General features: G+C 40.9%; 1 protein-coding gene across 1 annotated transcript in view; it reads left to right on the top strand.

Annotated features, from left to right (window-relative positions):
• Positions 1–19,634, top strand: part of LOC127002528 (endoplasmic reticulum aminopeptidase 1-like) — a 38,460-nt gene extending 18,826 nt beyond the window's left edge. Inside the window, 12 exon segments of the mRNA XM_050868598.1 lie at positions 724–879; positions 1,260–1,457; positions 2,691–2,842; positions 4,013–4,146; positions 7,318–7,489; positions 7,833–8,058; positions 10,326–10,509; positions 12,891–13,110; positions 15,801–15,968; positions 18,718–18,811; positions 18,814–18,948; positions 19,432–19,634. Coding sequence (XP_050724555.1) covers positions 724–879; positions 1,260–1,457; positions 2,691–2,842; positions 4,013–4,146; positions 7,318–7,489; positions 7,833–8,058; positions 10,326–10,509; positions 12,891–13,110; positions 15,801–15,968; positions 18,718–18,811; positions 18,814–18,948; positions 19,432–19,619 — 2,027 coding nt within the window. The 3' untranslated portion in view covers positions 19,620–19,634.
• The last annotated feature ends 3,124 nt before the right edge of the window (positions 19,635–22,758 follow it).

Genomic DNA, 22,758 nt, shown 5'->3' with positions numbered 1-22,758 from the left:
CAACGTATTTGATAAAAAGAAATACCTTTGTTGATTTTGATGGGGGGATTATATTTGGTCATGAGTACCATCATGTGTTGCTGTATATCATAGATACAAATGCTCTAGTGTCTTCCTTAAGTATATTCCCATTCAAGGCAAATTACATTTGCATCATGCGCTGACTAATAAGCAAATTTCGTCTGCTGGTACATTTTCCTCTGAATAGGTGTGGATTTTAGCTTTTGCTATCTCGTTTTTTCATCACTTTGCATACATTTGAATAAATTATATTAATAAAGGGTAGCTAGTCCATCACTATTGCCTAGAATAAGTGTAGAAGCTTGCTGTTTAGCCATAATCCCTGTTGTAAGTCGTCGCTCATCTTCTTAGTCACTATCCACTATGTCTGCTATTAATTTTCACTCTTTAGTGATATCTGTTTACTACTGTGTAAAAGAAAAGTATCATTCCAGTTTGAGGTTATATGACATGTTAACATCCAGATTTTATAATGTTTCCTTAGTGGAGGCTCTTTCAAACAGTAGTACATGATCGGATAGCATGAATATCACCTGCTCACTATTTTCACCACATAGACATCTGTGCTTGACTTCCAAAATTGAATACTATTTATTTAAAAGTGAAAGCTTTAAGGTGAGAAACACCTATAAACTGATGGCATGAATGTCTCCAAGAACTTTATATTCCATTTTTTCACACCACTAAGTGTCTGTCTTGCAGGGTCACCCAATGAGAGCGGCTTCATGGTCAATAAACGGGCCATGTATGAGCCGGGGGCGGTCATGGTGTGTTCCCAGAAGCGGGCATGCTGTGTTGTCTCCATGGGATTTGTTGCAATCATCGCCATTGCTCTCATTGTTGCATTCACCAAGCCAGGTAAAGTGCAGAGCAATTTGATACTCTACCTGTGTAATCATGCAACGTACAGTATGAGTCTTATCCCCTTGTCCCTTGTTCTTTGTGTTCCTTGGATCTGCCTGTGTCATTTATTCCTGCCAGTGGTCTTTGGTACCTGCTTCTCTGATGTTTGAGTTCACTGCTTATCATTTATATATCATTTATATTGGTAAAGTATGAAGCATCATACTTGTCACTCTGTGTCTTTTTCCTTGAAGCTTTCTGTCCTCTTTAGACTTTAATTTGCTAACTTTTACTCCAGGAAGCATAAAAAAATACATAATAAAGAGTAGCACCTCCATACTTGGCTAAGAAAGCTAAGTTATGATTACTATAATGATGTGTGTGTGTGGTGGCAGGCTGCCCAGAGGCCACCTACACAGGGGAGCCGGTAGCAGGATTCAGCAACCGGCCGACCAGTTCGCCTCCAACCACACCCCCGACAGCCACCAATGGAGAGGAGTTCCCTTGGGCGGACGTACGGTTACCCTTCCATGTCAAGCCACTGCACTATAACATCACTCTCCATCCCAACCTCACCACCAGGCATGTTGATGGTAGGTATGAGTAATGGGAGGAGAGTCAGCATTAGCTGAAATACACCATTTCTCACTAGCACAAAAAATAGGTATACCATAAGCTAAGCTAAAAGTTAAGGGAATAAATGTCTGCTAGATGCCACTCATCTTGGATCATAAAAATGTAAGAAAACAGATCTAAGATCTAGATATGCTTGTGTAATGCTCTTCTGAATCATGTTTGGCATATTCATTTTTATTTAAAAAGGTTCATGTTTGTCTATTAATGTAGTCACTGCAGACATAGTTGCAGTTATCCATGTCTGCAACTACATTCATATTTGTCTGTGATAAAGTGCAGGCATGGATGACTTTCATTTTTGCATATTTTAGTTCTGTCACAAGATATCTTTGTTTTAAAAGGCAACTAAACAAGGTAGATATTTATCATATGTATTTACATATGATAAATGATGTTATTAAAGGGCCTGGTGTCATATTTTTGGCTTCCCGTCTAGAACGATACAAGTTCATGATTCTGTCTTGGCACCATGAGAGGAAATGTAAAGCTTCTCCCCCCCTGAAGGGCACATGACTTTACCTGCCATACAGTCATTTAATTATGCAACATTGTTTTGAACTTTTTGAAGCATAGGTTTAGCTAATTCTCTCTCTCTCTCTCTCTCTCTCTCTCTCTCTCTCTCTCTCTCTCTCTCTCTCTCTCTCTCTCTCTCTCTCTCTCTCTCTCTCTCTCTCTCTCTCTCTCTCTCTCTCTCTCTCTCTCTCTCTCTCTCTCTCTCTCTCTCTCTCTCTCTCTCTCTCTCTCTCTCTCTCTCTCTCTCTCTCTCTCTCTCTCTCTCTCTCTCTCTCTCTCTCTCTCTCTCTCTCTCTCTCTCTCCTCTCTCTCTCTCTCTCTCTCTCTCTCTCTCTCTCTCTCTCTCTCTCTCTCTCTCTCTCTCTCTCTCTCTCTCTCCTCTCTCTCTCTCTCTCTCTGTCTCTCTCTGTCTCTCGTTCTCTCTCTCTCTCTCTCTCTCTCTATCTCTCTCGCTCTCTATCTCTCTCTCTCTCTCTCTCTCTCTCTCTCTCTCTCTCTCTCTCTCTCTCTCTCTCTCTCAATTCACCTCATCTCACCTTATCATATCTTGCCTCAATTCACCTCACACCATACCTTTGCCTCACCTCACCTAACCTCATCTCTCCTGTTCTTCTCTTGTCTCCTCTACTCTCATTTAAATTTTTCATTTAGTGTCCTCACTTCAACACATCTTGCAGGTCATGTAACCATCAAGCTCACAGCCATTGAGGAAACCACAGCGATCATTATCCATGGCCATGACCTCAATGTTACTGACTACACTCTGCATAAAAAATATGGGAAGCCCATTGATATCCACAAATTCCTCATCTATCCAACTCACCAGCAGGTTAGTTCTTACCTCATCTGTCTTGTTTGTTTATTAGGAGGCTTCCTAAAGAGAGGTTCATGAATTTACTTGTTCATAAGTTTATTATCCTTCTCCTTTGATCCCTCTTCTTTGATTTCATGTCTCCATTGTCCGGTGGTTATAGTGCCTAGCTACGACTCTGTGGGCCTGGGTGTAAACCCAGACCCGGGCTGTTGGTGCTCAACCTACCCAGCTGTTCATCCTTTTTTTTCAGGATGGTCGACAAACGGGTACCTAGGGAAGGTAAACTGTGGTAACCTGGATGTTGCACTTGCCCTGTGTCCCAGATTAATGGGTTCTCACCAACTACAGGCACAAGGGCCCATGATACGGAGATGAGCACCACGGCCAGCCAATGCCTTTTTAAGAGTGTAGAACAAGCTTCCATTTTGTGTTCAGTGTAATGCAATCAGTTCATTAGAAATTTAATGGCCATTAAGACAGTGGATCTTATCCCTTGTGTTGGTATTATTGGGGGTGAGCTTTAGGACAGACAGCAGAGTATATGGACCATAGGCTTTATGTAGTCTTTTTTTTTTTTTTTTTTTTTTTGTAAATGTATATAAATAGAATTTGATCAGCAAAACCTGGGGTTCACCTTCTAGTGATGTTTTAATAAGAAAAGAAAAAGACTTACAGGTACTGTAAAATGTTCTTGAACATTTAGTTTTTTTCCTTTCATTGGAAGTTGAAGATTTTAAGGTAAAAGTTAATTTGGGTGCATACACTATAGCTGTGTGGTCTTGGTGCTCATCTCTGTCCTAGTGACTTTTCTTTTTGGGCCTGTGGTGGGTGAGAACACAGGGCAAGTGCAGTATCTGGGTTACCACAGTTTGCCTTCCCCAGGTTTCCTCAGGTACCCATTTACTGACCAGCTCAAAAGGGGGATGAGCAACTGGGTGAGCTGCATGTCAACTGCCCAGGCTAGGATTCAAGCCCTGGCTTGTGGGGTTGTAGCTAGGCATGCCAACCACTAGACCATGGAAGCAGAGATTAGATGTGTACTACATATATATGATATTTAGCTGTAGGTGTATGCACATTGAAGTCACTGCATTACTTACCTGTGCATCTTTAGCTGAGGAAAAAAAAAATTACTTAGGTACTTATATTATGAAGGAAAGTATAGTTAATGCCTTGTCTCGACAGCTGTACCTTGGCCTGTCAGAGACCCTGAGGAGAGGGAGCAACTACACCTTGAGGATGAGCTTCAAGACTACACTGAGGGAGGGACTCGAGGGCTTTTACCTCTCCTCCTATATCACTGCTGAGGGGGACAGAAGGTTTGTAGCTGGCTGGGCCTCTTTTTGCCTGCTTGTGTAATATATGTTTTTTATAACCAATCAACTGTCTGATATATCCTTAATATGCATGCTTGTATGTGGGCAGTGTTGTTAACATTTTTTGTCTCTGGGTCTTATGAAGCCATTGAACCACATTGTATGTAGATGTTCATAGCTTAGTATGTGACATGTTATGTTACTTTCATTCTCATGATGTACATAATACTGAGACAAACTATGCAAGTTTTGCTCTGCAACACTGGACATTCATATGATACGGTTAGAATATTAACCCTTTCAATACGGTGACGCAGCTGTCGGTGTCACTCTTTCATCTCCTCTTAATCCTCTTCTAAACCTCTTAATCCTCATCCATTTCCTCTTAAGAGGTTTAGAAGAGGATTAAGAGGAAAAAGATTAACCCCTTCACTCCGGCGACGCCGATGTCGGCGTCCGACGGTGTCACAGTATGGAAAGGGTTAGCCCTCTTCTAAACCTCTTAATCCTCTTCCATTTCCTCTTAATCCTCTTCTAAACCTCTTAAGAGGAAATGGAAGAGGATTAAGAGGAATTTAGAGGAGGATTGAGAGGTTTAGAAGAGGATTAATCCTCTTCCATTTCCTCTTGACCCTTTCCATACTGTGACGCTGACGTCTGCGTCCCGTATTGAAAGGGTCAATATTAGAAATAAGTCAGTTGATTTCATAGCCCTTTTTTAGTGTGTCTTAATGTAATCTCTTGAGGAAAACAAGGAGGTACAGTCATACCTCTGTTTATGAGTGCCCTAGTTTACAAGTGTTTTGATTTAAGACCAAAAATATCTCAAAAAATGCCTTGGTTTACGAGCAGTGACTTGGTATACGAGCATCCTATTTGTACAAGTTTTTTTATTTTATTTTTTTTATTTGTCGCCACCTCAACGGTGGGGACACGGGCTATATGGAGGACGTCAGGGTCAAGCGTGTGCATCCATCCAAGGAAGAACCACAGGCCCTTGCTGGGTGACGGCTCATGAAGGGAAGGAGAGGATGCTGATAGACCGACTCTATCAGCTGACGTCAGCCTAGTCGACCAAGTCAGTCTTTTGACGAGGACTGGCATGTCTCTTTGTACAAGTCGTAGACGTGAGCGTGGGTTACCTTTGTTCGCCACAAGACGAGTGTGCTCAAAGTGGAAAACAATGGGAATAGAGTCTCAGTTAGGGTTGCCACCTTGAGCTTAAAAAAAAAGGAATGCAACATCCCATTCTCCAGTACAGAACGAATCCATATTTTAAGGAATGGGTGGCAACCCTAAAATTTCTCTAGCCTGCCATGGCTGACAGCCGCTGCCCGCTGCTGGTGAAGGCAGGAGGATGGGGGGAGGGACATTATGATGCATATTTTACACGTATTTCAGGATGACCCTTGACTAACAATTTTATGGACTGGTTTTGTGGTTCACTGAAAAATGAGTTCACTACAGTTTTAAAATACTGAATTTTATCTGCTTACCATTCAGACAGACAAAGAAGGAACAAATGGCTTTCCATATTTTAAGAGAAGGGTGACAAGTTGGCAATCCTAATCCCAGTCCGCATTTTAAACTCAGAGATAGCACCCGTGCGCTCGTGTTCGATTGCATTTGTGCTTTGGTGTACGATCTTTGTGTTTTCAGCACTACAGTGTGCATTCCTTTGTGCTTTAGCAGTGTCCCCCAGAAAGGTGGTTAACTTTTCCACTGCGATTGGCACGCATTTGGCTTTCACTTGTAGCCTGGTAACATGTAGTCCCAGGTCTTTCTCTGCCTCTGTGGTGGATAGTGGAGTGTTTCCCATGTGGTATTGGTATGCTCAATATCCCCTACCAAGGTGCATGACTTTACATTTTTCTTCATTGAATTGTAGCAGCCACTTTTTGATCCATTCCTGTAGCTTGGTGCTGTCTTCTTGTAGGAAATCCACAGTCAAGGGGTTAAAAGAGATGGTGCTGCAAAGAAGAAAATGGGAACGACGGCTACTATGCTCACAACAGGAAAGGGTGCGAGTCTCAGTGGCTTCTATGCCCTCCTGGACGTGGCTGAGTCCCATTCACTCTCCATCTTGGATGATATGTTGGGTTAGCTTTATGTTGGTGGTCGAACATAGTTCCGGGGCCTGGAGAATAGAGAAACTGTGGCTGCTAAACCTCGGTGCGAAGCCTACACCTCAAGCATAGTTGGTGGTTGTGGGAGTCTCCGTAGCAACCATAACACATTGATTTGTGTTTTATTTTATTTATCATTGCTATTTGTTTGTAAAATTACTTTAATTCTGTATAAAATAACATGTAAAATGATTTTTATATAGATATTTTTTGAGATATGGGACGCATTAATGGAATTCACATTAATTTCAATGGGGAAATTAATTTTTGTTTATGAGTGTTTTGGTGTGCAAGCAAAATTCTGGAACGAATTAAACTTGTAAACTAAGGTATGAGTGCATGTTATAGTCCTGGTGAGGGAGTTGAAGGCCATTTCAACATAAGTGACCCTTGACCTGCCTGTCACGCCCTGAAAAGCTCTGCTTCAAGCCTTTTTCTTTGGTTAACTCTGTCTGAACAGCAGATGGTTACATCATGTCAAACATGGATGGACAGAGGGCTCATAAGAGTATATTGAGTAGTTGTACAAGGCAGACCCTTCGAGAGGGCAGCTCCCAAATGCTGGATTACAAATGATGGATGCTGATCCACCCATTTATGAAAGATCCTCCTCTCTGGAAGAGGTCAGAAAGGGTATGCTAAGGTTGAGGAGGGGAAAGGTAGTTGATATTTATAACATCAGTTCGAAGCTGCTCAAAGCTGGAGGGAGGCGAGTGAGTATATGGTGTTGTTGGTACCTGTGCAGTAGGAATAAGATTTGGATCTTTCTCACTTATGCTCCATGTCTTACTCTGTAGCTGTGAGACATAAATATTATATAAATAGCAACTTGAAGGGGGGATTTGATACCTTCAGAACTAAGCATCTGTGCAGGATCACGGGATATCTCCCATTGTAACATTAACTGTCCTTTGCTTTCTGTGCACTTTTTAGCGATATCTTAGTGAATGTACACACGTATATATGATGAAATGTACTATGGAGTCCATTTAGTATTTGTACATTTAAGTGTTTCCATTGAGACAGTAAAGGTAAACTTCTTTCTCAGATACCTTGCAACAACCCACTTTGAGCCAACTTCAGCACGGGCAGCCTTCCCCTGCTTTGACGAGCCACACATGAAAGCACAGTTTCTTGTCAGCATTTACAGGGATCCTCAGCACATCACACTGTTCAACATGCCGCTTCAGAACACTGTGCCTGTTGAGGGGACAGACATAGTAAGTACTGTTCTCTGAGAGTTGTGATTGAGTAATAATTTCTTATTTTTAGTTTTAGGGGGTTCATCAAGAGGTGGCCATTATGGGACAAGAGACCACTTATAATCTTTCCCACACACATGACCATTGCACACTCCAGCTCTTTTACTCTATAGCAAATATACTAACAATACTTAGTCTCCCTACCCTCTAGTCTTTTTACTCTTCCACTCCTACTCTATTTCATCTTTCCATACTTTAGATCTCTTCCTTTCCCACTCCTGTTAATCAGACATGCAAAATATTGCTCTTATCCCACATGTGTAAGACTGAACTTAATAACAATGTGTTTTCATTGCCCCAGGTAATTGACGAGTTTGAGGTGAGTAAGGTCATGAGCACCTACCTTGTGGCCTTTGTGGTGTGTGACTTTAAGTCTGTGAAGAACATGACACGCTACAAAATCCCACTGTCTGTGTTCGCGCCACCCACCATGATTAACCAGGCTGACTACGCCCTCCAAGTGGCCTCACACATCTTTGACTTCTATCAGGACTTTTTCGGCGTCGAGTATCCTCTCCCCAAGCAAGGTGTGCCAAGTAACTTTGGTAATATTTTTTATTGAGGTCATAACTGTACTAAATGATTTTTGTTCCACTTCCACAGAGATAAGCCATGATCTGAGATGATGAAAATAGAAATAAAAATACGTTCAGAAAAAGAATAATTTGGAAATACAAAGTGTAAAGAATAACTTTTTGAGATACACACCATTCTTCATTCCTCAGCTGTCATATTATCCACTATGAAAATCTGTTTGCTAGTAGTTACAAACCTTTTTATGCACTTTGCTCACCTTTAATTACATTCTTACATATTGGTAAAGATGAAGCAAAGTATATAATTTGGTTTCTTCATAATGATTGGATTTATATCCATTCCATTTTATTTGATAAAAAGTTATGCATTTACATGCCATTATAGAAAATATAGCCTAATATTTTAAGGAGTTGGAAAGCAGTAGCACAAGATAGGGAGATGACCAGACGTGGAAAACAATATTTTTTTTTATTGCAGAGGTTAGGATCAAGTAATTCCATGAGTCTTTTAGCAATGTTACCTATTTCCAGTAACTTGCACCTTTTTGCATTAGATTTAATTTTACACTAATGGTTTCAGTCATACATCTTGTCAGATCATTATGCAGACTTTTATACTCCTCCTCAGCTTTTATTTCACTCACAGCCTTTGCTTCGTCTGTTAACAGGCTTACCGCCATATTCTCAGCGAAGCTCTTCCCTCTTCGTCGAAGCGTCGCTTAGAGAGTGTGTTTCCGTTGAAGGGTATGCCCAGTCCCTAAATCTTTTTCCCCTTCGAAACAATGTTTCCGTGTAGTGTTGGTACTACTGCAAATCAAACAAATGTTGGAAACCGAAACCTTAATGTAATTTAGGTACATTTCTATAATGGATTATATAGTGTGACTAATATTTATGTAAACAGTGCTTGATACAATGACATACATTATATATAGCAGAAATTTTACATTGATGCATTTAATTGGTCGGTACCCGTGGCTATGTTTGCTTCGTTTTCATCTCATCCCGTTACCTGTGGGCGGAGCTTAGGAGACCTCGTTAGAATAAACTGCTTTTAATTTCTTTATTTTCCTCCTGTTCCATGAGACATCTCTTTCTCCCTTCGTTATTTATCCCTTGTAAATATATTTTAACTAGCCTTAGAGCTCCTATCAGTGGGTGGAAAATGATATCATCTATATTGCTGAGCTTTGCTAAGCTCCACCCGCAGGTAACATCACAAGTTTGGAGATTGGTTGTGAGAAACCTAGCACGGAGTACCAGATAGCACCACATAGCACCACATATTCATACAGACTTGTGAAACAAGCGCCCGGAGGCCAAAGCATGTTAGTCCGTCACTTTAAAATTCATCCCAGCAATCTTAATTCATGCTGATGGTTCGAAGTGCCCGCCCTACCAACGCTCAAAAAAGAGAACTGTTGTGAATAGCTGAGACGAAAGGGCGGGGCGTCCTGGTTGAGAGGAGTGTGCCAGTGTTGGCTTAAATTATCATAGGAACCGTGAAGTCTTGAATAAACAGAAAAATATTGTTTCTCACATTATATGACTTTTTACATAAGGCCTAGAAAACTTAAATTGTTCTTATACCCAATTAATAATACAACAACATGGAAAAATGTTGTAATAAAGCATTAAATATGTGAAGATATTAGCGAAGAGCGGGCCTTCACCTCCTCTTCGTCAAGAGAGGAAATTAGTTCATTTTTTTCCCGCTCGCCACTTTGCGTGCTGCATCAAAGACACTCCTCATCACTGAGCATACCGTTTGGTCCACGAAGCCTTGTTTCCTCGCGTGAAGGGGGAAAAGATAGTTTGAGAATTCCACCGTTACACAACTTCTCTTTCCTTATATCATGTTGACATGCGTCAGAAACGTTGTGGGTGCCAGCATCAAGCTCTGCAGGTGCAAGATATCAAGATGTCATTTGAGCTAGGGTGGGAGAAGTTTGCAAAAGAAAATTCATTAACTTGAGTGGCAACCTTTTTTAACAATTAAAGTCTCTTCAAACCTAATGGCCTCCCTACTTCTTTCATTTAACTTACCGTGACATACATAAAAACAGCTCCTCCTCATTCCCAGGTTTGATAGTTGGGTTTAGTGTGGGAGAGTCATGATCATAGCACTGCATTAAGATGAGCCACCCACTGCTCGTCATCCCTCCACCCTATTAGGAAAGGTCTCCCTTATCACTGATGAGGTAGTCACCCCATTCTCCCCATGCACATTAAATGTCCCTGTTCCTCCTCATTCACAGACCTGATAGCTATCCCAGACTTTGGTGCCGGTGCCATGGAGAACTGGGGCCTCATCACCTATCGGGAGACAGCACTCATGTATGATCGCAACCATTCGTCGTCTCGTGCCCAGCAACGGGTGGCAGTGGTCATTGCACACGAATTGGCTCACCAGTGGTTTGGCAACCTGGTCACGATGTCCTGGTAGGTAGGGCTCTTAGGGTGTAGTCCAGGATACCAGTGAGTCCTTGGATATCACATGCTTGCCCATTGCATGTCTTATGAATGAAAGTGAAGGGTGTGACTATAGTAAAGTCTCAAGTAATATGAGATGAAGTAGTGTGAGCAACAAAATATTTAACCTAAACTTTCTAGTATGGTAAGCAGGTCTCAAATAAGAAATAACACAAGCTGCAGACCAAAATCAATTTCATGTGAAATCAAGTTCACTCGGCCCTCGATTTAACGGACCCCGATTTAATGGATTTCGGACTTAACGGACCACAAAATCTCAAGGGACAAATACCCAGCAATGGACATTCTGTCCATTGCGAGAAATACATCCTTGCAAAAACAAGTCACACTGCTGTCCACCACGCATGCATATGGGGGGAATACAGAGCAGGAAAAACATTAATTTACCTGGTTTTGTTCAATTAGTGTGTCCACTTCTGAGTGTGAGAGGTGAGTGAAATGAATAGACAGTATGCATGTTGAACCTCTCTGTGAGTTGTTTTGCAGCTGCGGCGGCTGGTGGCGGCGGGCGGCGGCGGGTGCAACAGCCATTGAAAAGTCAGCCATTTAGTGATTTGTGACAGAAACAATTATCACATTAATTCATTACACACTGAAACTGAAAAAAAAGGTTTCGTCTGCCCATGCGAGACTAGCACACTTGTAGGATTTTACCTATACGCGTCATACTCTGTCAAAAGCTTATGAGATGTCCAAGGCAACAGGAGAACTTTCACCCCAACATGGCTAAGAGAAAATGGCTAGGAGTCATTTAGGATAGAAAATCACCAGCTGAATGCCCCTTGCAGAATACATATTGGTGACCAGATAGAAGGTCTGAAGTTGATAGATACTCAAGAACCTTTCTGTTAAAGATTGCTTGAAAGTCTTTAGAAAGACAAGAAGGCAAAGCTATGGGAGGATTGCTTGAAGGGTTGGAGTGGTCATCCTTCTCAAGCACAGGCTGTATGAAAACATACTTTCAGCAGGAAGGAAAGATAAATGTTGAAAGGCTTAGGCCAAAGAGTTTGACCTGCCAACTATTATTAGCAAGCTTTGATATTGTCTACTGATGAAAGTGTTTTGGGTTAATCTAAGAGTAGATTTGGCTCAATTCAGGCAGAAGTATCCAGGGGTCAAAACAGTTGAGTGATCTAGGCTGCAGTGTTTTTGTTGGTTACAATGGCTACAACAGTGCAATTTTTTTAAGTAAATTCTGACGTGTGTTAACATGTTCAGCCAGTCCACCACTGAACCAAACCCTGCACTTACCAAATTTGTTTGGCAAGTCTCTGCACATACTGGACTGTCCAGAAAGGTTTTTAACCCTCACAGCGTCGGCGTTGTACATGTACGACACAGGCTGAGTCACCTTCCCAGCGTCGGCGTCGTACATATACGACGCGACAATTTACGACACACACCGTGACTCAGATGTAATTTTTGACACTTTTCATGACTTAAACCTATGTTTTTTCAGCATTTCTGACATAATGGGAGAAAAAAAAAATTTTGAAAAGTGCCGACGCTGGGGGGGGGTCACGGGTGGGAAATGTTCCGACGCCATGGGGGTTAAAGCCAAAATCAATTATATCAAAGTTTGTAAAGGTGAGGATTTGCTATAGTTATTGGGATGTATTACATCTGGATAGTATAGTGTCTTTTTCTCAGAATTTTACTTATTCAACTTTTTGGGGGCAGTTGCTCAAAATTCAAAAATTATTCTTTATCAACATTTTTTGCAATGATGACATCCATAATTGCAACTTGAAATTATTATTATTATTTTTTTTTTATTTATTTATTTATTTATTTATTTTTTTTTTTACGCCGTTGCCTGTTGCGCCAGTAGGCATCTTCCTGGTGGGGCCTGATGGTCGGCCCAAGGCTTCTTCCAGGTGGGGCCTGATGGTCGGCCCAGCCCGTTCTGGCGCAGGCGAGTGTTTATAGTGGCGCCATCTTGCATTGGCTCTTGCTGCCCCCCCGGAACTCGTTCTTGATTCGCATGGACGGCTTCCTCTAGAGTCTGGGTTGATGGGTGGTCTTCAGGACAGCATGTGGGTAGTTTTAAGCCACTCGGCGGTGACTGAAAAATCCGAGTGGTAGCGTGGGGATTCGAACCTGCGTCGTCCATCACGCGGTGAATGTGAGCCCAGTACGCTACCAGTTCGGCCACCGCCTACCCTAACCACCAACTGCCAACTTAAATTGTTTTTACTATACTTGTTGGGCCCCATTGTTTCTGATTTCCTGAAAAACTGTTCAGAAGAGAGATGGTAGAACCTTGACTTGTGCTTTCTTTATATATTGATAGTCTATACAGGAAAAGGTAACATAACACTGTTGTGCAGGTGGAGTGATTTGTGGCTGAATGAAGGGTTTGCCAGCTTCATGGAGAACATTGGTACCAAGGCTGCAGAGCCAGGCTGGGCCATGGATGAGCAGTTTTTGGTGGACAAAATGCAGCCAGCCTTGGCCCTTGATGCCCTGCTGGCCTCACACCCCATCTCTACGCCTGTCAACGATCCAGCACAGATTGAGTCTATCTTTGACACCATCTCGTACAAAAAAGTGAGATCAATTTATTACAAATATTCCAAATATTAAAAAAAAGCTAATTAAAACAACTTTTTTCCTAGTTTACATAGTTAATGATCAATATTCTTCTTGATGTTACATAGTTTTTTCAAGAACTCCAAAACACCATGTTTCTTCGTACCTTAAAAGTGGTAATACTTGGTGAATGCTGGAAGAGGATAGATTCAAAGGGAGGCTTTCAGTATGTGCCTTGCGCTGTGGCAACAGGTGGCGTTAGACAGGATGGATGGCTCCTGCTATGCTGATTTGTATAAATGAAGCACAGTTTTAATTTGTAATCAGTCAATAGGGGCATACATCAGAGGGTGTGTTGCCTCAACAACCCTACAACATGCAGGGGACCCCTCTGAGCATGTCCCCATAGAAAGTGTAAATATGTTGCTACTCCTATTCTTTCAAAAATTTCTGGCATTTAGCCAAAAACATCTCTCACATTTTGCTTCATCTTTCCCACCTCTTCTTGATCCTGACAGGACTACAATTGTCACATCTGTCTTTAAAGCAAAACATGGTGGGTATATTCAGCTTCTTTCATTTGAACTTAGGAATGTGGTAGGGCTTCATCCTTGTCACATCAATATTCAACTGTGAATTAGGCAGAGTTGTGAACCAGTTGCTTTGGAGTCCAAGGTCACTGGCCTTGATTTTGCTGCTGATACAGTTGTCTTCACTGAGTAGCTGGAGATTCTGATAATTGCACTCGAGCCAAAGGTCTGAGCTAAGATCAAGGTACAGGTGTTTGGAAGCTCTTTCGATGAAACCGTAGCCTTGAGTGTGGCGAGGGCATTGAGATCTTGGAAAATTTCTCATATTTTGGTAGTATAGTGCAGAATATTGGTGAGTCATGTCAAGAAGTCTTATGGAGGATTGGCTTAGCCCATGGTGTTATGGACTCACTCAACCTGAATATATGGTGTGAATACCTGTGCAAAAGGAGGAAGTTCCAGATCTTCAAATCATTTGTGCTCCCTGTCTTACTCTTTGGCTGTGAGACATGGACACTAAATAGTGACAAAGTGATGGCATTGGTGATAAATATATACCCGAAATCATGGGGTATCACTGGAATGCCTTTGTACTATCACTAATTACTCCGTATGACTGAATTGAGACCTATTACCTGCATAGTCCATGAATGCCAACTCCAACTATAGAACTATGAGATCTGACGTTCAAAAGTCATCCCTTCTCACCAGATTGTTTGTGTAAGAGAAAATTCTGAGTGGTGGGGGCCAAAAAGATACCCACAAAACTCATGGTTAGAGCAAGTCAAAAAATACCTTGAGGTGCTTAGAATTGAAATGGGGCATACATCCAACAGGAAGGAAAGATAGATGTTAGAAGGCAAAAACAAAAACATTTGACCAGGCAGTGTGTCAGCATGGGAGCACAGTTTTTAAGGACAATAGGAGGCACTCTGTTGGATCCTTAACCCTTCTGAGGATTCAGGTCAGGAAGTGCATAGAAAACATTGTTCTTAAGAATTTTAATCACAGGCATAGTGAAGTCAGAAAAGGGATGAGGAGGAGTAGGAATATGCCCTGAATTGTCCACAGTAGAAGTCTGTATGGAAATATGTGGTTGTCCTCATCCTAATGTTTGCATGAGAGCGCTAGCCTCGGACAACAAAATACAGGAGTGATATGAAGCCATATTTCTCTTCAATGACATAAAATTAGTATGCCTGCATACTTTTTGTCACATTATCTGAGGAAAACATACAGCCCACATGATAAGGCTGAGTTTCCCATCAGATATCCCATGCATAAAAAGTCTCAGTTTCCCATTAGAGGCCACAATGTATGAACATGGTGAGTTGCCTTCATCACGTTGTTGAGGGCAATTAAATGAAAGTCAAAAGGAAACCGATAAACAAGGTGGAAAAGAAAGCAAAGACAGATTGTTGTTAAGTGACAGACTGAAAATAGGAGGGTAGATAAATGTCGAGATAAGGCTGTGGAATGCACGTAGGCCTATTACTAGGCAATAACTCTTCATAGTAACAAAGTTGCTGCTACCCTTACTACTACTACTACTACTACTACTACTACTACTACAACAACCACTACTACTACTACTACTACTACTACTACTACTACTACTACAACAACCACTACTACTACTACTACTACTACTACTACTATAAATAATAATAATAATAATAATAATAATAATAATAATAATAATAATAATAATAATAATGATAAGAAGAAGAAGAAGAAGAAGAAGAAGAAGAATGATCATAAAATTTGGTAGTTATACAAACACTACTGACTATAACGATAATGATAGTAAATATAATAATAGTAGCAAGGATAGCAATGAGACTAAATAATCACTATAGTGCAGTGTATTATGGCTGATATGAGGAGCCAAAGTCTTTACTGGGCGCACTTAAACAAGTCATTCAGTCAGGTAGCAGTGAGCCAAAGAATCACTCCATTAGTGAAATATCAACCAACAGAATTTCTTTTTCTGCCTCAGGATGCCCTTCCTGGCAGGCAATCCTGAATTTTATTTTGAGAGCATATTCATTTTGTAAAAATTAATTTTAGTGTACTTTAATTTTTTTTTAATCCTATCCAACAAGCTTAGTCTTTATTTGCTCTCCTTTAATCCCATGATCTGATATAGTTGATATAATTTTACCACATTTTCTCTAGGGAGCCTCCATCCTGAGCATGCTGGAGTCATTCATTGGCCGCAAGATGCTGAAGGCAGGTCTTCGACTCTACCTTAGAGAGAACGAGTTTGGGAATGCTGCAACAGATGACTTGTGGACAGCCCTCACCAAGATCACACAAAATAATAATAATCCACTAGACATCAAGGTATTTTGATCCCTTTTGCAGTTATATTGTAATGGGAGAGGTATATTTTATTTTGAATATAGGCATTTTATTTTTTGCTAAGAATATTATTTTGGCTGCGAAGAACTTCAGATGTCTTTTTCATTCAGTTCACATCCCCTGAGCTGAGGTTTAGATGCAGTGTATTGTTTTTTTTACAAATCAGGAGTTGTAGGTTAGAGAATTAGACTGTCTCATGGGGCACAGAACCACTCCATTAGTGAAATATTAACAAACAGAAGTAGAAGCACACAATGAAGGAGTCTCAGTCCATGTGGGAAGGAGAGGAGCAGCAAAGGAAGGTGAATCTCAAGGACATTCCTGCACAACAGAAGCAGGGAGAAAGGGAAAGTCTTAACAAGGATGTAGTGAAAGTCATACAGAGGAATGAACAAATGCTAAGTGCAGTTGAGAGGAACAAATGTGTAGCTACTGATCTTTGGTGATGTTGAAAATTATCAATATGTATTAGATCAGAGAGAAAGAAGAAATGGAGAGGGAGAAACGAAATATAAATTAAGTAAATGAGGAGGTTACTAAATGGGAGGGGATGAGGTAGAGGAAATACGCCATACGTGTGTATACAAAAAGGATGAAACAAGGCTGCCATGGATTAAGTGTAAGACCCAGAGTACACCACATGAAGTGTTCAGAGGATCAGTTTGTCTAAACCAGGTGGAGAAATATTTGCAAATTAAGGTAAGGAAGAACATGAGTGAAGATGAAAGAAAAAATTGGGAGGAACTGCAGGAAGAGTTGATAATGAAAATATGCAAGAGCAGAAGAATTATTTTTTTCTTCACATGCAGTTGGATTTGAAGTGATAATTGTCCATGGCTGAGTTGCCTCTCAGTAAGCAGCCTGTGAGCACAGACTGTTGTCCTTTCAAATTAAGTCCAGAGCCTGGTATGCCTAGATTACAATTGTCAGATGAAATTGGTGAAATTTATTCTTACTTCCAATGTAAAGTGATCATGCCGTGATACAATATTTTGTTTTATATTCGCAGGGACCAGTAACTGTTACTATTAGAAAATATGGTTAAGAAATTATCAAGTGAAGAGATTTTGAGACTCATTTGTACAGAGCATGATGATGATTCTCATGAAAGTGATGGTGATGATGGAAAAAGTGAAAAAAACTGCAGCAGAGAGTGTTAGGGAGAGAGACTTAGCGGTAATTATTATGATTATTATTGTGTCTGGCGAAGTTCTTCCAGACAGCAAACAGGTGCGGTAATAGTCATGTTTGTTATTATTATCAAAACTATTCCAGCCAAAATTGACTTCTATTTTGACCGCCTTGACCTGGCCGTTGTGTTTTGTTTGCTGCCCTTGAGCTGTTTCTTCTACTGGAGAGAACAGAATAGATAGCATTGGAATCCTCATAAAAATCCCCTTTTATTGACATATAAATCATAAAAGTCGACTCTGGAAGTTTCGAGCTATGAGGTGGTGAACGCAGGCATTTCTTATTTATCTTTAATCAATGTTTTTTTCAAAGTCGGTAAACTTCACTATTTATTTGCATTTCTTGATATTTTTTTCTTTCATAAGGCAGAATAATTTCTTCAAAAACCAATGATATATAATAATGCCAGGAAAAAAGAATGCTCGTGGGTGAAGTTGATAACATGAAAAAAAAATTCGCCTCACGGTCATGCCATTCTGCGAGGCCCCTTAGGGTGCCCCAGACAGATGTCGCAGTGGAAAGAGAAACTTATCAAACTTTTGGTGCGGGAAAAGGTTAAGCAAATTTCTCTGCCATGATATTATTATAGTAAACTTAACTGGAATAAAGTGTGGCAGCAGAGAGTACACAGGATAAATATGACTATGGTTAGGTATGTGCCAAAACATTCAGGGGAACTGGGCAAGGAAAAAGAGAGTGCTTCAGTGCCAGATGTGAGAACACACATCAACAAAGAAACAAGGCCTGGAAAATGGTGAGGCGAAGGCATGGAACAAGAGCATGGGGAGGGATACAAGAGGCTAAGGAATGAATATGTAAAGATACAGAGAAGAAGAAATGAAGTATGAAAAGAATATTGTGATAAATTCAGAGATAAACCAAAAACTGTTTTACAAATTAATAAATAGTAAGATAAGTACAAGGGAGCATATATCAAGACTTAAGATTGGAGGTAATTAATATGAGGAGATAATGAACATGTGTGAGATAATGAATAACAGCTGCTGGTCAGTTTTTATGACTGCAGAAGTTTGAGGAACTTATGTTGGAACGAAGGAAACTGCAAATGAATGAGATCCAAGTGAACACTGATGATGTATTGAAAATGATGAAGGAAATAGATGTGAGAAATGTGCTGAAACACTTGCAGTACCGTTTCATTTTGTCATCAAAAGCCGCAGATGCCGCAGATGTGGAGGAGAGTAAATATCATCCTGATATATGAGTGAAAATAAGGACAAACTGGTAAACCACAGATTGGTGTTATTAACCAGTATAATATGTAAATTATGTGAACAAATTAAGAAAAGATGGGTAAAGTTTTTGGAAGATGATCAGTTATTGTTAAGACAATATGGTTTCAGAGAGGGCTCTTGTGTGCAACCGACCTGCTAAACTCTCATTCTCTCTCATTCTCAGGGTTGTATGGAGAAGAATAGAGGCATAATGAACAAGAAAATAGTTTGAGCTATTGGATTAGGTAGGAACAAAAATATTTGAATTATTAGTATTGTTTTCATGTTTACCTTGCACTCCTCAGGGCATCATGGACACCTGGACACTTCAGGCTGGCTTCCCTCTCATCCAAGTCACCCTGCAAGATGGTCACGTCACAGCCACTCAGGCACGCTTAAGTGGTGTGAGGAGAATGTCACAGATCCTAATGAGCCCTTCAACACCACTTTGGGTTACCGGTGGCATGTGCCACTCACCTACATCACCAATGAACAGCCAGATGAATATTCCATGTACTGGATGAACCTCACAGATGGTAAAGCAAAATGTTTTAGTCAATTTTTTCTAATACGTACCAAGAGTCTACCGTGTGTATTGTTCAAGCAGCTGCGTGGTACAAAAGTTTATGTTGGCATTGGCAATTAACTCTTTTCTGGCTTCTGTTGTGTTATGCAGCAAGGAAACAGTAGAGTGAGCCATTTCAGATATCTCAATTATGACAAAGATGCAGAAGCAAATCCATGTTTTTATTCTGACAGACATTTCTAGGGTTTTCTGAGGATGGCAACTATTATATATCCATGTACATGCTTAGTATATATGTTTGTGTTTGTGTTTCTTCGACTTCTTCCCTGCTTTTCATAATTCTTGTAGTCCCATGTTAAGGGGCTAGTTATCTAAATTTAATTTATTTGTGTAGTAAATACATATTTTTTGTAATTTCATTCTATCTCTTGTTACCACACTGCATCAGGGTGTGGTATTTGACAAGGACTAATAGAAATCGTTAAACTTACAGTGGAATTCGATATTGGGAAGGACGTAAAGTGGGTCAAGTTCAATGTGGGGCAACGAGGGTTCTTCAGAGTGAGCTATGACCCAACGAGCTGGGCGACTCTCATCAATCTGCTGCATACTAATCACACCGCCCTCCCCTCGGCTGACCGAGCAAACCTGATAGATGACGTTTTCACCCTTGTCAAGTAAGTACTATACAAGAGGGTGTAGTTGGGAGACACCAGGGCTTCTAAGTTCATAAGTAGGTGCCCTGTATTGGGTAATAAGTTACTGTAGGTGATAGTTTTGGATTTTGCAGTGAATAGTTGAGAATGTTAGTTGATAGAAAGAGCTTCAGTAGACAGGTAGAGGCTGTAGTAGATGACTAGGGATGTAGCAAATAGGTGTAGAGCATTACAGAACAGGGAGAGACAGCATTATGGCACACATGAAAAAGTATTATTGTAGCACTTTCAACTTTCAAGTCAACTTTTAATTAAATTTGCCCCCACCTTTCACACTATCAATATTTTTTAGTCAGCATGCTCAACAGGTAAAGTGTGGAACTCCTGTACACTGCGAAGCCCTGGTCAAGGCAAGTTATGGATGGGTCATTGTTTAGGAATCTTATGATCAGCAGAAAATATCTATATCAGTCTATCTGTTTATAGTGGCAAACATGTTTTCAGTTCTCCCGGTTTATGCACTCCTTTTAACCCGGTAGCAGCGGGGATCATGTTTCTTAATGGTCCCTCCAAGTGAGAAAAATGAGAAAAAATCACCCCTCACACAAACCATTCCATAATATATATCAAAGCATTTGTGATCAGATTATGTGTCATCTATTTTTTGGGATTTATATCATTGCGCAAATTTGGCCCGTCGCTGCTACACAGTAAAACCAAAAATTTGGCCCGTCGCTGCTACACGGTAAAACCACAAATTTGGCCCGTCGCTGCTACACGGTAAAACCACAAATTTGGCCCGTCGCTGCTACACAGTAAAACCAAAAATTTGCCCCGTCGCTGCTACACGGTAAAACCACAAATTTGGCCCGTCGCTACTACCGGGTTAAACAACATGACACTTAGACCTCCCACTGCTCCCTTTCATATACTCCTCAGTTATTAATTTACATCCAGTGGTATCTCAGGCAACCCCTGCCCTAAAATACAACCTTTTTACAAAATTTGTGTCCTACTCACATATTTTCATGTGTCGTACCACCTCAATGAATTATTCCTTACCCATTCCACCACTTTGCATTCCATACATTATACTCTTATGGCTATACCTCATCTTTACACCTGGCATTGCTCACTCTATCCCATCTTGTTCATCCACATACTCATAGCTGGGCACGATAACAGAAAACCTTATTCCCGATAACTGATAACTGATAATGAAAAACCTTAATGGCGATAACCAATATTCGTTAACTAGAGACACAAATATAGGCGATAACCGATAACCGATATAAATCCACAACTCTGATACTAGCTAGCGATAAGTCCGATAGGCGAAAACGATATTATATTGATATTTCAGATCGAACAACATTGATGAATTCAAATTTTCATTATCTGTATTTTAGGAAACTTACAAAACCTTAAAACCACACGTTGACACGTACATATGGACGGTAATACTAGAAATGCCTGAATTGTTGTGTTATTTAGGCGTCTCCACCGTCAAAATTGTTTACAAACACTGGTCTCTCAGAACGGTGCATGCTCAGACCAGCAGTAGATTTGTACAGTCTCACAAAGCTTATAAACCATAATTAAGAGTTGCTGGAAGGCTTAATCAGACATATAGTACCACTACCACGATCCTCGCTGTTTCTAGAACGACACTCTGTGCGAGTTGTATTTATATGTACAGAGTGTCGTTCTAGAAACAGCGAGGATGATGGTACTGTATGTTTGATTCAGCTTTCCGGCAACTCTTTATGTGTTAAAAAAGCATTGTGAGACTGTACAGGTCTACACTTAATGGTCTGATCATGCGCAGTTCACGAGAGACCAGTGTTTGTAAACAAAAGCGCCAGCTTTTGACGGTGAGACACCAAATAACACAACACCGGTACCTTTCAGTATCATGGCATGGTCACAAACGAATATGGAATATCAAATTTGAGGCAGTGAATAATCAAGGTCTGTCAGGCGGCAAAGGTATGATGCTGCCAAGTGATATGGAAGGTTACTGAGCTGTTGCCCTTCCCTGTCCTAAAGGTCGAGTGCCCAGTCTGTGGGATTCATGAGAGCAGTACCTCTCCCGGTGTCGTGTGATGCATATGGAATTTTTTCCTTTCCTACTGCTGGTGGAAAGGCGTTCACCCTGGCAGACGTCACAGATCTGCAGGAGATGGGCATCCTCCATCTCTTGTAGGGTCTCTTCATAGAAAGTTCTTTGTATTTCACTAATGCATTTTAATAAACATTTTATTATATTTTAAACTAGTGCTAATCTGAATGGACCATTTAAAACTATCTTCCCATAACTCTTATCACCTTTTATATTATTTTAATTATTTGCCTTCCATTTTATTACCCGGTGCCATATGACCAAGATGTTATGGCGCCATGAAAGAACCTATATCAAATCAATCAACTCAATCCTCTATCCAGTCATTCATACACCACGCAGTCGTATTATGAATGTATGTAAATTCCATAATAGATAACGCTAGACTAACAGTGAGACAAAACGTCAAGTGCGCAGGTCATCGCTAGATCTGTAAACAATGTAGCTTCCTGCCGCTTGCCATGCAGGCCCAATTCTTGAAGCGGATGATGGACTATAGTAATGCTGCCCTGCCCGCTCCCAGTTCCACCCAGCGCCCCTGCCTCACACACAAGAAGGTAATTTCCAACACATCATCTCATCTCGTTAGGGACCTGTGTTGAGGCTGAGGAGGGAGTGGGATTGAGGATATTTGGCATGGCACTGACTCTGTCTTGGCCCCAGGCACCCACCCAGCTCTCCTGGTGGAGTTCAGCCCATGCAGCCCGTCCCAGCGCCGTCCCAGCACCTCAGCCTCAAAATCTAAAACACGTTAGGTCAAGTGGCCTGGTGGCTAGCCTGGCCAGCCTGGTCCAGTGACGTCACGCGTGGGCCAGCGGCTGATCTGCTGCAGCTTTCAGCTGGGTTTGAGCTCAAACAACACTCTCTGTTTTTACTATCCTAAATATTTATTAAATTTTACCTCAAATTTTGGGATGGAGTCCTCTGTAGGCGCTTTAAGGCCCATAAGGTAAAGTCTTCGTACTGCAGGTGTCTTTATTGCTACTAACAGTTATTTTACATGAACATAAAATATTTACAGCATATGTATATATTTCATACA

The sequence above is a fragment of the Eriocheir sinensis genome, chromosome 23 (assembly GCF_024679095.1).
Source record: "Eriocheir sinensis breed Jianghai 21 chromosome 23, ASM2467909v1, whole genome shotgun sequence".
Classification (NCBI taxonomy): domain Eukaryota; kingdom Metazoa; phylum Arthropoda; class Malacostraca; order Decapoda; family Varunidae; genus Eriocheir; species Eriocheir sinensis.
This window is presented reverse-complemented; position numbering and strand designations above follow the sequence as displayed.